Source organism: Quercus lobata, chromosome 3, assembly GCF_001633185.2.
Source record: "Quercus lobata isolate SW786 chromosome 3, ValleyOak3.0 Primary Assembly, whole genome shotgun sequence".
Lineage (NCBI taxonomy): Eukaryota > Viridiplantae > Streptophyta > Magnoliopsida > Fagales > Fagaceae > Quercus > Quercus lobata.
In genome coordinates, this window is record NC_044906.1 from 69,679,442 (window position 1) to 69,695,026 (window position 15,585).

The 15,585-nt window shown below is 34.8% G+C and overlaps 1 protein-coding gene across 1 annotated transcript; it reads right to left on the minus strand.

Moving 5' to 3' along the window:
• Positions 1-2,713: 2,713 nt before the first annotated feature.
• On the minus strand, positions 2,714-15,260 carry LOC115978793 (integrin-linked protein kinase 1). The gene is made up of 11 exons (XM_031100663.1): positions 14,738-15,260; positions 13,938-14,012; positions 11,076-11,192; positions 10,195-10,289; positions 6,171-6,291; positions 5,943-6,022; positions 5,072-5,131; positions 4,682-4,803; positions 4,496-4,581; positions 4,294-4,409; positions 2,714-3,289 (listed from the first exon to the last, which is right to left on the minus strand). The coding sequence occupies exons 1-11, from the start codon at positions 15,077-15,079 to the stop codon at positions 3,163-3,165; spliced, it is 1,341 nt and encodes a 446-aa protein (XP_030956523.1). The 5' UTR covers positions 15,080-15,260; the 3' UTR covers positions 2,714-3,162.
• Positions 15,261-15,585: the final 325 nt, after the last annotated feature.

The following is a 15,585-nucleotide window of genomic DNA, read 5'->3' on the forward strand; positions in this document are numbered from 1 at the left end:
CTTATGTGCTTAGGACCTTTGGTACTTATAGATAAAAAGACAAGATTGAAAGTAAAATTAATCTAAATTATATAAATGCAGAGACCTCATGTTAAGAATGTGTCATGTGGTGCATTCCTTGAAACTCTTTTTATTTAAAATTTTAAATCAACAAATTTTGAATTTATATCAAAGTATTAGTTCATTAAATTAGACAATAGAGTAAATGCATATATTAATTATCTGTAGTTGTGCATTAATTATTTATATCAAATGAATTTATATGAATATTTTTATAAATTCTATATAAGAGATAATTTTTAGTTGGAATAATAATAAATAAATAAATTAGAATATGACTTTCTTACTCATGTTTAGTTGCTTTGACAACATTTGACACAAAAGCTATAAAAAATTAAATATTTGTGAATTCACTAAAATAAATTTTAGTCCTTTAAATTTCCTAACTTTTTCAGTCATATATATGTGTGTGTAATAGAATAAATATATTTATTTTGTTATAGCATAATGAAATTTTAATATAATTTTTCTAAGATTTATATGAAAAAGAATTTTTTTTTATGTGAGAAATAATTTAAACACTACATCATGCAATAATTGAAGCAATGTCCAACAGAGTGGGGAAAAAATTAGTAACACACAATCAAGAATGTAAAAAAAAATAATTGAAAGATATATGCATTTTTTTTAGTAGACACAAAACATGCTTATCTATATTAGTTATCAAGCAATTTTCAATTTGTAAACACATATATATAGTGTGATTTCTATTTTGTCTATAAAATAACTATGGATTACAATTTTTTTACAAGGAAATTTATTCAAAAATTTGTTTATACATCGATAGTTGAGAGATCTGAATCATGAATGTCTTTATTGCGAATTAAAATGCCAACTAATTAAGTTACAAGATTCTTGGTAAACTTATTGAAATATTGGAGAAAACTAATAATAAGTTGCACTGCACATCGTAAGGGAATTTAACTATTTACTCATAATCTATAATCTTTAGGGAAATTAGATTTAACCCACTTGTGATTAGGCTCATTTTGACTTTATCACTTGTAATTTGAAAATTGTCACTTTACCAACTTAAGGCAGTCTTTGTTAGAGAGTTATTACCCACCTCTCCACTAGCTGTTAGAAAAACACATTTTAACACAAAAACATAAAAAAAAAAAAAAAAAAAAAAAAAAAAAAAAAAAAATCAAACACATCTAAAGAAAATTTTCTCACACCATTTTCTTGGGATTCATTAACACAAAATTTAGAGCAAATCAATAGGAAAACTCTATGTTATTGGATCAACTTTTGCAAATTTGTATTATTTCTTATGTACACTTCTTAAATTTTAGCCATGTATCTAGTTAAATACCTAAGTATAAAAACACCAAGTTTTCTTTCCTTATTTTTTCCTTGGCTCGTATAAGAAAAAAACAATGGTTTTACTGCTTCAGATCTCTCCACAGTCCACATCTCACACTGAAGCATAAAACCACCAACCGGGAGGAAAAAACCATTGGAAGAAAAAATCTGAAGACAAAAATATAGTCCACGTCTCACATCAAATCTCTTGCTGAAGCAATTTATTCTTTTGAGATTGGACAAACTAATGGAGCTTGAAACAAATTATAAAGGGGACTCCCTTTTTTTGGTGGTTAGAAATTCAGACAAATTTAGTGGGCCTGGGGTTGTTCTTAGGCTGGATTCGATGGATAGGAGAGATATGGGTATTAATTAATTGTGTTTGTCATGTAAATGGATTAGATTACTAACACTTCTTCTTCTTTGTTTTGTTTTTGTGTATAAATTAATCCACAAATATACACAAACTATTCATCAAAGACAAAAAGGGACACGGAAGAGACTGACAAAAGAAAGTGAGCACACACTGCAGGCTATTGTATGAGAGCATACTTTTGCAAGTGCATGAAAATTGTGTTAAAAAGCTTTTCTTGAGAGGTGTTTGATCTTTTTTTTCTTTTATGTTTTTGTGTTAAAATGTGTTTTTCTAACGGCAATGAGAAAGGTTTGTAACGGTTGTCTAACAGGTACCACGTCAAATGGGCAAAGTAACAATTTTCAAACCATAGATGACAGTCAAAACGGGCCTAACCACATGTATGTTAAGTCTAATTTCCCTTTTTCTAATAAAAAATATTAAATTTAAAATTATTTATTAATAGTGTTTTTTTTTTTTCTTTTTCATAACAAATAGGGTGGAGTGATTCCATTCAAAAACATATTCTCCCTCTGGTTGAGACCAAGTTGAGCCACAAGACTTTAAGCATCATTAAAGCCAATTAATAGAACTTGGTTAGAAACTTTAGTATCCATTTGAGAACAACTTATTTAGCTCTGTATCGAAAACATGCTAGAGTGTACTTATACTTTGAAAATGTGAAGAAAAAAAAAAAGAGATTTTTAAAAAGTTGTATATAGAAGCTAAAAAACAAAAAACTACCTTATAAGCTAGCCCCAAACACAAAGTTGTGCTTCACATCATCATGTAATACAGAACAGATAGGTCCACACTCCACGCTGTGTCCTAGCCCAGGATAACCAAGCCCCATTCCGCGTTTAACCATCACAATAATAGCTAGCTATAGTACTAAAAACGTGACTAGCGCATCACATCCCCTTCATCCTATGAAAGAAACAAAAACTAGTACAACAATACATGGAGCAGTACCATCTAACTGCAAATCCATCCTTTACACAAAGATCCAAGTAACTCTGAAAAGGTTTAATCTAACTGTTGAAAGAGAACAATTAAAGAGCGGAAAAAAATTCTATGTTGCTCTTTTCTCAAGTACACTTCGGGACCAGGATTACAAATGAAAGTCAAAATGAAGAAAATCCAGTCATAGGATGAAACATTCTTACATATACGTTAATTTGGATAAGACTCTTGGATAGGTTGGTTCAGATCAATATAAAACATGACGAGTCTTAGAGTCTGAGAAAAGTAATCAACATTACCTGCTCCATTCAGGATAAGAATCTGACCAGAATATTGGAAAACCAGTCGGAGCTATTACTCTCACAAATTGCCCACTTGAGGCCCTTCACAATATTCATCTGCTCAATTGGAAGAGTACAAGAGCAGAAATGGTAAAAATATATCATCCACATACAGACCATGCCATTGGACTTGAATTTTTATGTATTAAATATGTTCCAGTGATGGTCAGTCGGTAGATTTTCCTTTGTCTTCTCAAGCCTCTTGAGGATGTCTAAGAAAGGAGGTCTTTGGTTCATGTCATGGGCCCAACATTGCTCTGTTAATCTAAAACCATTGAATATGAAAAGAGATTAGCAATCTGATTGTTCAAGTTCTAGTGTATATCTAGGATAATATTTACGAAAGTTTTTTATTCATATAGCAACAGTGCTTTTCTTCTAAACAATAACAGAGTATCCAATTGTAAATCAGCATCCTAGTGCATGTTGAACAACATGACATGGTTTTGGTTGAATAGATTACATAAATGCTGAATACAGGCAAATAAATCTACTGAGAACAGTGTCAGAGTCTAAGAAGAAGATCAGAAATTGCTAATGCAAATTAATGAAAATATTATGAAGATAGTATAACCAATGACCATGAGATAACCATGAGATAATATTATGAATTTCTTCAATCTACCAAAAAGTTATTTGCTCTAAATCATTATCTACGTCAAATGAGAGATCAAAGAGGCAAAGTTCATACAAGTAGATGTCAAGAGAAAAGAATGAGCAATTGCACATGGCTAAAAAGCATATGGCAAGTCGGGATTGGGAAAACAAGGACAATAAGATATGAAAGCAATCAGGAATTAGTGATAGTACCAATACAATACAAGATCAGCAACAATGGTTTTCTTGTGGAACAAAATTAGCCAATGGACCAGTAAGAAGAGATTAGTTCCATTGAAGGTGTTGCAGGAACAACAGGGAGATAAAAAAGAACACGAGACAATGCTGTAAGGAAGACAAAACAGCTGACAATTTTTTTTTTTGGCAAAAAGGTGGCTGATAATTTCAACAGTTCATGTACCTAGACCACAAGAAAAGAAGAGAAAGGAAAAGAGGAAATATGTGTACCTAGACAGAATAGAATGACAACAACAACAATTTGTGAATTTGTGCAGCTAAAAATTAGTTTGGGTAAAGCTTTGTTGAGTCAAATGACTCAAATTATTAATGATTATACAGCTGAAAAATCTTAGATTCATTTTATTAGGAGAAAAATTATGATTCATAGTTGGGCCATGCATGCATGACAAAAAATTTTCACAACAAACTTACTCTCTCAATTCAGGGATATATCCTTTTGAGCGAAATGTAGGCCTGTTTCCCTCACTCACATATTTTGCTGCTTCATAAGGCTCAAGGTTTGCAAGTGGTGGGTCCCCTTCAAGCATCTGGATTAGTTGGGAACATTATGAATTAGAACCAATTTCAAGTGTTTTGAGATCTTATCTCAAATCCTTACAGAAGCAAGCATTACCTCATAAAGTATCATTGCGAAAGAGAAGACATCAACCTTCTTATCATATCTCCGGTGCTTGAAAACTTCAGGAGCCATATACCGGTCTTTTGTTTCATTTCCACACCCATAAGAAGGGAAAAAATAACTAAGTTTTCAGTATTATAAATCGTATTTCAATGTACAGAAGTTATCAGAGACACTCACAACTTCCAGTCTCTCCAGTCATTTTGTAAACATCATGAGTATTCTGAACCTTGATGAGCTTGCTTAGTCCAAAATCTCCAACTTTTAAATGGTCTGCACTGGAATTGACTAGAAGAACATTCCTGAAATTTATAAACATATTTCATCAGGTAAAATAAAATGAAGGTACAGAGGCCAGCAACATGTTCTTGATGATGATGAAAACCAGAACAAAAGAAATAAAATGTAACCATTTCAATTGGGGAAAACAGCATTTCATCCTATGAAGACTAATAATCTCCTAATTACAAGGACATGTTAGTATACTGATTAGAGCATGACATCAGTAGTTACTAGTAAAATATAAAGAAGTTAAAATGCCCACCAAAATCTGAAACAGAATAAACTCACCTTGGTTTTAGGTCCCGGTGAATTATGACGTTTGGCTCATTGTGAAGATAAGCCATGCCTCTGCCCACATAAGATAATAGAAATCAGATTAGCATAACAATTGAACTCCCTTGAGTTTGTAAATTCTTTTCTCTTTTTTTTTTTTTAATAACAAATGATGTATTGAGTTTGTAAAATGATCTTTGTAAATAAACTTAAGCAATGTAATAGAGGGTTATGCAAATGCCATAGATTTTGTATAAACTCAAATTGCGGATTCAGCAGTATGCAATTAATTTATTTCAATTGATGTCAAAATTAACCCGTGGAGCCTAATCTTGATTCCTGAGGTAATACACAAACAGATGTCCAAAAAAGAGGATGATATAAGCAGAAGCAGAACTCCAATCAATGCAACACACACACCTGTGCGCGTGCGCATGCATGTATAATTTTTTTCCACATTTCTTCCCTTCCATTCAGTTGATGAGAATACATAGCAGCCCAATTAATTGTGATTAACGAATGTAGTTCTGGATAATGTATCTCTCTATACAAAATTAGTTCATACAACCCCAAAAAAAGAGTGAAACTAAGATGAACTTTTCTACTTGAGTACAACAATTATTTACAAACACAGATGCAATAATTGTTGGGTATACATAAGTGAAGTCTCACATTAAATAATGATGAGAAAATGAGTGATTAATATAATATAGTAGAGCTCATTCCCATTGGGCTCAAGCCTCTTGGATTAAGCGTGTCTCTATATGTTATATTAACTACTCAAGGAGTCTCCCCAAGGTGTTTATCTCCCCAACAATAACCAACAATCAATAACAATGGGGTTCAGGTATGGCATTCTTCCAGAAGTAGTTAGAACTTGAAGTACCTGGCAATGTCCAATGCAAAGTTGATAGCTGTTGTAGGACTAAGTGAACCTTTTTCCTTGAGGTACTGATGGAGATCACCCTAAAACAGCAGATGAATGCAATTAAGGAAGGTGTCTCTACAAGTACATTCTTTGAATCACTAGCAAGAACTTCAAACCACACAATTATGATTCTATTATCCTAAACCTTTTTTTTTTTTAATTTAAAAAAAAAAAGCATTTATATACCCCTCGTAAGTACTCAGTAATTAACATCAAGGGCTTCTTCTCCGTGACAGCTCCAAGAAATTGGACTATATTAGGGTGACGAAGCTTCACTAGTAAATTAACCTCATGCCTGAAGTCCTGACTGAATCAGGAAAGCAAAGAACAGGTAAGCAATTTAGATTTATGATAAAAAAGAAACTGGATCAGAAAGAAAATTTGATAATAGGAGACAAGGAAGGATTAATTGTTTTCTTAATGACAGTGGCCCTCCAGAAAACTTGATATATGAAAAGTGAAGATCCGTTTTAATTTCAATACACTCACTCTGGGAAGAATGCTGAGTGAATCACTTTAAAAAAAAAAAAAAAAAAAAAAAACCTTTTTGGTCCAAGTAAAATATAAACTTCATCCTTTACTTTGGTTTTGATCACATTTCCCACTCAATTTATTTTTTTATTTTTATTTTTTTGTTGATAAGTATTTCCCACTCAATTTCATAAAATAAGCCATAAGTACAACTCAATTCAACCAAGCCCTAATCGACTGATACATGGATCCTTTTACACCTCTTGGTCCTATCTAGGGCCACACCCTTAATGCCTATCAACCTACCAAACCCTCCTTTTTTACCCAGGCTTGAGATTGGCTATGCGAAAGGATATGATAATAAAGTACGAAGTTGGTGGAGTTAGGACATAATATATATATTTTTTTTGATAAGTAAGAAGAGAATATTATTAATAAAAGAGAAGCAAGAAAAACACAAAGGGTTCACGGTAGTGAACAAAGGAAAAAAGAACTAGAAAACAGGAGCAGCCCCTAATCTATTCTAATAGATGAAAGAAAATCCAAAAGAGTAGAACAATCCAAATAACCCCAACATCTAGATCAATCAAACAGTGTCCGCTAGCAATACTCTAATAACTGAACCTCAGTTTTCTCCTCATCCTCAAAAGACCGCCGATTCCGTTCAGCCTAAATAGTCCACATTAAACAACCTAGAACCAAATCCCAAATATCAGAGCTATGCTTCCCAAGCCAATGATACCAGCAAAATAATAAGTCCACAACTGAACCTGGCATGATCCATTCGATCCCAAACAACCGAAGCATATACATCCACAAAGAATGAGCTATCGGACAGAAAAGTAACAAGTGATCCACAGATTCCGTGTTGCTACAACACAAACAACAACGATTTGCCAAAGGGCGACCACGAAGCATAAAATTATCCAAAGTTAGAATCTGACCATGGGCTGTAGTCCACATAAAAAAAAGCCACCCTTTTAGGAACCTTAACTTTCCAAATTCCTTTCCAAGGGAAGGTGGAAGGATCTGCATTTCAAATCTTTTGATAAAAGGACTGAGTATCAAACTTCCCACTGCCATTAAGGTCCCAACAAAGTCTATCACAACCTCCACCCCTAGGAATACGGGTTTGGATGAAATGAAGAAAGGAGTAGGAATCCGCCAACTTCCAATCATTGAATTCCCTCTGAAATCTTAAACTCCACACTCTGTCATTATCACCCACTGAAAGGCTTGACACCTCAAAGATACAAGCCTCCTTATTAGCTGAACACAAAAATAACTGAGGATAAAGAATTTTGAGAGGAACATCCCCAGTCCACTTATCATGCCAAAACAGAATACGAGCACCATCCCCCACCATGAAAGAGAAATGCTTTGCGAAAGTTTCCCATCCTTCGCTAATGCTCCGCCATAACCCACAACCATGAGCCCTACTACAAGCTCTAGTGCACCAACCCCCTTTTCCTATCCCATATTTCATGGCAATGACCCTTCGCCACAGATGCGAGGTTTCATGGCCATACCTCCAAAGCCATTTCCCTAATAGGGCCTAATTAAAAGGTGCCAACTTCCGAATTCCTAAACCAACCAACTCACGTGGAAAGCAAACCTTTTTCCCAAGCCACCAATAGATATTTGAAACACTCAACTGAAGAACCCCACAAGAAGTTCCTTTGAATGCATTCCAATCTGGTCGCTACAACTATAGGGATAGTAAAAAGGGAAAAGTAATAAGTCGGAAGGCTTGAAAGGGTACTCTTCAGCAAGGTAAGTCTACCATCCTTTGACAAATAAAGCCGCTTCCAGCCTGAAAGCTTCTTTTCCATCCTCTCAAGGATCGGATTCCAAATAGAGGATGTTTTGTACAAAGAACCCAATGGCATACCCAAGTAAATCATAGGCAAATTGCCTACCCTGCACTGAAGGATATTAGCCAAAGACTGAATGTTACGCACCTCCCCAATAGGGACAATCTCACTTTTCCCCACGTTTACCTTCAAACCAGTAAAAGCTTAGAAACAAGTCAAAACCAGCCTAATAGAAAAAATCTGCTCTCTAGAGACATCACAGAAAAGAATGGTGTCATCAGCAAATAGAAGGTGAGAAACACGGATACCAGTCGAATTAACAGAACCCATATGAAAACCCTGAATTAAACCCCCTTCCTCAGTTTTCTTCAGGATACGACTTAAAACCTCCATGATTAAAAGAAAAAGAAGGGGAGACAGAGGATCACCTTGTCTGAGACCTCTAGAACTACTAAAGAAACCAACAGGAGATCCATTAACCAGAACTGAGAAGCGAACGATAAAGACACAAGTCTTTAGCCATCTTCCCCATCTATCCCCAAAGCCCATCCTCTCCAACAGATAAAACAAAGCGTCCAAATTCACACAGATCATATGCTTTCTCAATGTCTAACTTACACACCACCCCCGGAGTACGACGCTTCAGTCTACTGTCTAAACATTCATTAACAATAAGCATAAAATCCAAAATCTGCCTGCCACCAACAAAAGAATTTTGAGACTCTGAAATAAATTTATCCAACACCCGCCTCAATCTGTTAGCTAAAACCTTAGACAACAGCTTATACACACTGCCCACTAGGCTGATAGGCCTAAAATCTTTGATACTTAAAGCATTATTTTTTTTGGGAATCAGATAAAGGAAAGAACCATTCAGAGACCGTTCAAACTCTGAGCTCTTATGGAAATGATCAAAGAATGCCATGACATCTATTTCCACTACACTCCAGCATTTTTGAAAAAAAACCATAGTGAAAACCATCAGGACTTGGGGCTTTATCACCCTCCATCTCATGTAGAACCTTTACCACTTCCTCCTTAGAAAATCCCTCTCTAATTCAAGTCGCTCAACCTCCTCAATTCTAGCAAACTCTAATCCATCCATAGAGAGGCGCCAAGTATCTGACTCAATGTATAGCCTCTAATAAAAATTGACCACCTTAGACCGCACGTCTTCCTCATCCTCATAAAGGACACCATCCACCTCTATACCCCGAATATGATTAATTCTTCTATGGGAATTTGCAACCCGATGAAAGAAGCGAGTATTATTGTCCCCCTCCTTCACAAATAAAATCCGGGACTTTTGTCTCTAAAAAATCTCCTCCAAAGAGGCAAGATTAGCAATCTCACCTTTAATTTGAATACGATGCGTTTGATCCTCCAAAGAAAGACCAGACAAGTCCTCCCTAGCATCCAAACCCAGCAATTTAGATAAGAGACATTTCTTCCTAAAGGCCAGATCCCCAAATTCCTCCTTATTCCACTTTTTCAAGTCTTCTTTAAGAGCTTTTAATTTACGAGCCAGAATAAAGCTAGGAGAACCCGAAAAGCAATACCCATTCCACCATTGCCGAACTCTCTCTACAAAACCCTCTTCTTTCAACCACATATTCTCAAACTTAAAGGAACTCCGACCTTTATTAACACTACCCGCCACCATCAAAAGAGGGCAATGATCAGAAACTACACGAGGAAGTACCCTTTGAGACACATTTCCAAAGTGATCTACCCAATCCACTGATGCTAAGGTTCTATCAATTCTTGACATACAAACTAAACCACAAAAAAAAAAAAAAAAAAAAAAAAAAAAGGGAAATAATATACTATTCATTGAAAACAATCAACTTATGCTGTTGCAAATAAAAAAAGGCAAACAAAAAGTAGCACCCCTATATGGAATTTTATAAGAAAATGTATCTTACATCACCAATCTGTCATCTGAAAGTGATGGAAGAATGCGTTTGACAGCTACAGGTGTTCCACGCCAACAGGCTTTTAAAATCTCACCAAAAGAGCCCTGTCAGCATCAGCCATCATCAGTGAAAGTACATTTGACAGATATATTAATAGTAATACACACCAAGAGCTGTGTGCTGATATCCAGATTTTCAGCAGCATATGAATTATTTAAGTTGCAAACAAAATTAAAAAACTAACAAGGCACCACAGACCCACAGCATGAAACAAATAAGAGAAATTACTGAGTAAAGATGGAACTATATTAGCATAAAGAAACTACCCATTCTTACAATCAAAGCTACTTTATATTTTGTTTCGGTGAAGATAATCAATAATCATCTCAGCACTTTACCTAGCCAGGGGAAATAAAGTACAAGTATAGGGTATAGGTGGCATCTTGTTATGGAGAATGAAAGCATGTGATAAGACGTAACATGATCCCTAAAAACAAAAGGTAATAAATTCTCCATTAATCTTTCATACTAATTCCTGAAGATAACCTAGAATGGTTTTTTTTGTATTGTTCATACACAATCTAGCATACTAAATCACATTTTCCGGCTAAGAAAAATAGCAATTACAAAATGTAGGAGTTCAAACAGTCCAATTTTTACCATAACCAGATGCAGATTCTAGAACCGCTAAAATCAAAATGCATTCTGGCTGCAGAATAGTAGACAGAAAACCCTAGTAATGATGTTTGAATACACCAGATCACTGATGCCCAGTTTAAAACATTCAAACAATCAACCTTAAAAAATCATAGTGTAACTTCTTAAAACATTTTTCATGACTTGCCCTCATACAATCTGTTTATCACCAATATCAAGAAAATAAAATACACCTTCCCGATCATAGCTGAGGTTGAGAAGTCCAGCTCAGAAGGGTCAATTTCCCAGTCACACTTGTTAGGCAGAGGGGGCGGAACAGGCTTTGGTTCAAAATGACTTCCATTTTGGCCCTGCAGAACACTTGAACTTAGACTCACACAAGAAAATAAAACACAAAATCCACAAGATATAAGAGAGTCTTCATGCAGTATTCAGGTATACCTAGCATTATTATGCCAAATGGAAGGAATTAGACGCTAAAGCACCTAGCACAAACAAGAGATAGGCAGATAGCATTTCCATTTTGAAGCAAACTGGTTATATATGACTTGTAAACTGTTTCCATATCTATAAGAAAACACAAATTGATGCAGCCAACAAAGAGTTTGAGGAAAAACAAGATAAATTTCTAAAAGATTCAAGAATTGTGATCTAGTTTCAATGTGGCACATTCTTGGCACCTTTCATAGCCTAATTAAGTTATTATTGAGTCTTAATATAAAGTTTATTAAGGTTAGAAAGTTGTTGCTTCAGTTTTAATATAATAAGTGTAATCTGGTAATTTCAATATTTTCTGGAATGGGTTGTAATAAGCTGTATCCAAGGCCCATGAGTCCTATTGTATGTTTTGAGTCCTTTTCCTAATAGTTGTAGAAATTCTTAATTACTTTTCCTTGTTATTGGGAGTTCTGCTTATAGGAAAATTTTATTCAGGATTTCCTAGTCTTTCCGGGAACAGGTTCTGCAATAACCTATATGTAGGCCTCTGTGTAGTCAATAACTTTCAAATAAAGAGATTAAATTCAATAAAATTTCAGCAGCTTTTTTTAAACTTTGAGAGTGATTGCTATACCTTAGACATGTTAGAATACAATAGAATACCTTAGACAAGTTATCCAACTTGTGATCAAGAATTAGTTAAACATACAAAAAAAAGTAGCCTCTTGAGAGCTTAGATCATCATATATTTCATAGGTAGCACCCCTTAGGTGATTTCAATGATACAAGTTTCAGAAACAGCTGGGAACTCAAAGTGCGAGCAAGACTTCAAATCAACCACGATGTTTAGAGGTTCAAAGCCATCATTAGATATTATTACATGCTCATTCTGAAAAAGGACAAAGGCTCATTCCGTCCAAAGTTAACTATTGTGAACCCAGTACCAAGATAGAGTCCCTTCCAAAATCCCAAAGGCTACGCGCCAATTTACCCCAAAGTCCGCTTGCTTAGCAGGTATAATAAGTGATACACCAAACTAAGTTCTTTTTCCTTTTTTCGTTAAAGGGAAATCACATGTTCACTTCTCTCAGCTTAGATAGCAGAGAGTAGAAGAGGGAGATTTGCTGTAGCAGCTGCCATGACTGCAATGTAAAGGCAATTGCTAGGTTATGGTAGGTAATCCAAAGATCTTTTCTTTCGATTTTCATGGATAAATTTGATTCCCACCTATCAACCCCCAGAAAATGTCTAATATCCTAGTAATCATACTTCAATGTGCTGAAATATGTACAATGATGGCCAAGAGCCATGTAGTTGAACTAGAACCTCTTGGTGTTTCCAGGGGAGATGTCCTAGGTTTATATCCCCCCTCCCCTATTATAACTATTGAATTATCAAAAAGAAAAAGGAAAAAAAAAAAAATATATATATATATATATATGTACGATGATGTTATATCACATTTCATGGGGTCAATGGAAGATAAAATCCCTAAAACTTATGACTTCAGTTTATCCTTGATGGCAATCAAAATGCAACAACAGACCAAAATAGTTTCCAGTGATGCACCTCAAAGGAAACCACTGCTAAAATTACCCAATTAGATGTTGTCTGAGTTTCTCAAAAGACTCTAACTGAAGAGCAGTAGTATCTGAAAACATAGACTGTCAACTAGTTCCTTAAGAAGCGTAGTTTTTTATCACTCAACAACCAGACAATATAAAAGAGGCCATTAGTAAGCATCTCTTAGAACCTTACCTAAACAGTTACACCATTTTAATAACAGTGACATTACAACTCTGCTTCAAGGTCCAGGTAAAAGAAAGATAGAGAGTGAATTCCCATGTTTTTTTCTTTTCAGATTATTTCATAAAATAATAAGTCCCCATTTCTATTACTGAAAGCAAATACCAACTATTTTCTTTAAGAAGACTTTATCACGTTATCATTTTCTAGTTCGAATGGCAAGTGAAGAAGGCCATGTATTTATTATCTTGTATAATGGCCAGTGATATAACAGAATGAAAAGCATCTTCTATTCCAAAATTGATAAAAACAGATTCATCTCTTGTATTAATGAATTCTGAACTAAACCCTAGTACCAATACATAAGGGTCAACAGATTATTAACATTTGGAAGATACATTCTAGTAAGTGCTGTTTTATTCATTTATTTATTGGTAAGTTATGAAAGCACTAGGTAGATTTCAAACCCTCTACCTTACCCTCCACCTATTCTAATTGGAGAAGTACCCATTGAGGCAGAATTCATGAACTCTACTAAACGCAGTTTCAAAGAAGCAACCCAGTATAGTAACTAGGATTTTACTAATGGATTAGACCATCCGTTAATAAACCATTTTAAAAAACTTTCTATGGGAAAATGAAAAAGCAACTGATTTTTTTTTTTTTTTACAGCTTTTTCAATTTCTCATAAAAAGTTTCCTAAAATGGTTGATTAATGGATGCCCTAAGGGCACTCATTAACTAGACCCTAGTAACTAATCAACAATAAGGAGAAAAAAAACATGTAATTGTAGACTCAACAACTCCATGAAACAGGACAAGAAGAAGAAGCTAACTAACCATTTGCAAGCAAATGACATTAAATAACGAAAGGAAAGACAAGAAGATGAAAATTAAAGCCAGAGACTTACATAAGACAAGCCACCGTATGATTTTAACAACTCGATCATGTTATGCTTTTTAGCTCCTTCAGCATCGGCTAAAGGCTGTCACAAGAGAAACTCCATACAATTATTATCTGATTACCATTCCACATTAAATTTAAGGCCCCCCCAAAAAAAAAAAAAATCACTTTTACTTCTAATGCATATCAAAACATTACATTTGAATTGCAAGATTTACTACCCTTTTTCTTTAATGATAGTGCACTGGCAATATCCCTCCTAAGCTTCAAAAACATGCAATGTACCCCTTAACCATTGTTAATTTATCCCTCCCTTGCCATTAGGATTACGATTAAATTTAACAAAAAAAGTCAAAAATTTTGATAAAATACATGTCTAACAGAAATTTGAATTTCCCACTAAATTTATTCCTAATACATTATTCAAACTCATATCACCTGCTGTAATAAATTACCGATTCTACCAAAAGCTTAAGCCATTATTCTATCTGTTAAAATAATAGTTAAACGATTAAATCCACCATTTGCAATTGCCAATTTATCAGTAAACAAATTACCAATACCGAACACCGAGATGGAATCCATTCATTTAAACTTAAACACAGTTATACTTTCAATTCCATTGTTCAAATCCAAACTTACTTGTACACAACAATTTGCACAATTTTTTTTTATTACTGTTGAATTTCACAATTATTTTTTCAAATTAAACAAATAAAGTGAAAAAAACAGAAATTAACACTGCAAAAAAAAAGCAAAAATTGACGAAGAAACAGTAAAAGAGAAAGTGTTTTTTTTTTTTTTTACGGTGTTCTTCCATCGATCCTGAGCGTTGACATCGGCGCCATAGTCGATCAAGCACTTCGCGACATCGATCCAGCCGTGGAGCGACGCCACATGGAGCGGCGTGCGGTTGTCGTAGTCCCTAGCGTTCACCAGCGTCCGATCTTCCTCCAGAAGCTTCCGGACGGCTCCGGCGTCGTTTTGGTGCGCGTGCCAGAGAATCGAAGAGGTCCGGCTCACTCTCGCCTTCTCCTTCTCCTTCTGCTTCTCCTTCGACGGCGACGGCACTGACGCGGAGCCTCCGCCGCTAACGCCGCCGACTTTGCTGCCGGTGCTGTCTCCGCCGGAGGATGTGTCGGAGCTCATTAGATCGGATCGGATCGGGTTGGAAAGTATCTAACGAATTCGGATCCAAGTCGGGTAGGAAATTAGAAATTGAATTTTGAAAGTGGGAAATGGATTTTGATTTTTTTTGTTGAGAGAGAGAGAAAGCAAAGTTCGGTATTCTATCCGTTACTCTGGTTTTACTTTTTCAACACACTTCACGTGTGTCATGTGCATTTATATTTATATATACTGTATTTGCTTAATTGCATTTTCACCTTCTTAAAATTTTCTAATTAGATACTAAACCGTTCAGACTCGACTCGAGAAAAAACTTGCTTCTATCTGTTTATTTGACAAATAGGTCAAGTTAAATGTTTAGAATATACTTATATGGACTTGATATTGAATTATATAAGTATAAATTAGTTTATAAATATTAAATTAGTACTTGTGATTTAATGATGGTATAAATAATCAATTTTGTAGTAAACTTATATACAATTTTTTAAAATATAAGATTGATGAATCTAATTAAGTCAAACAAA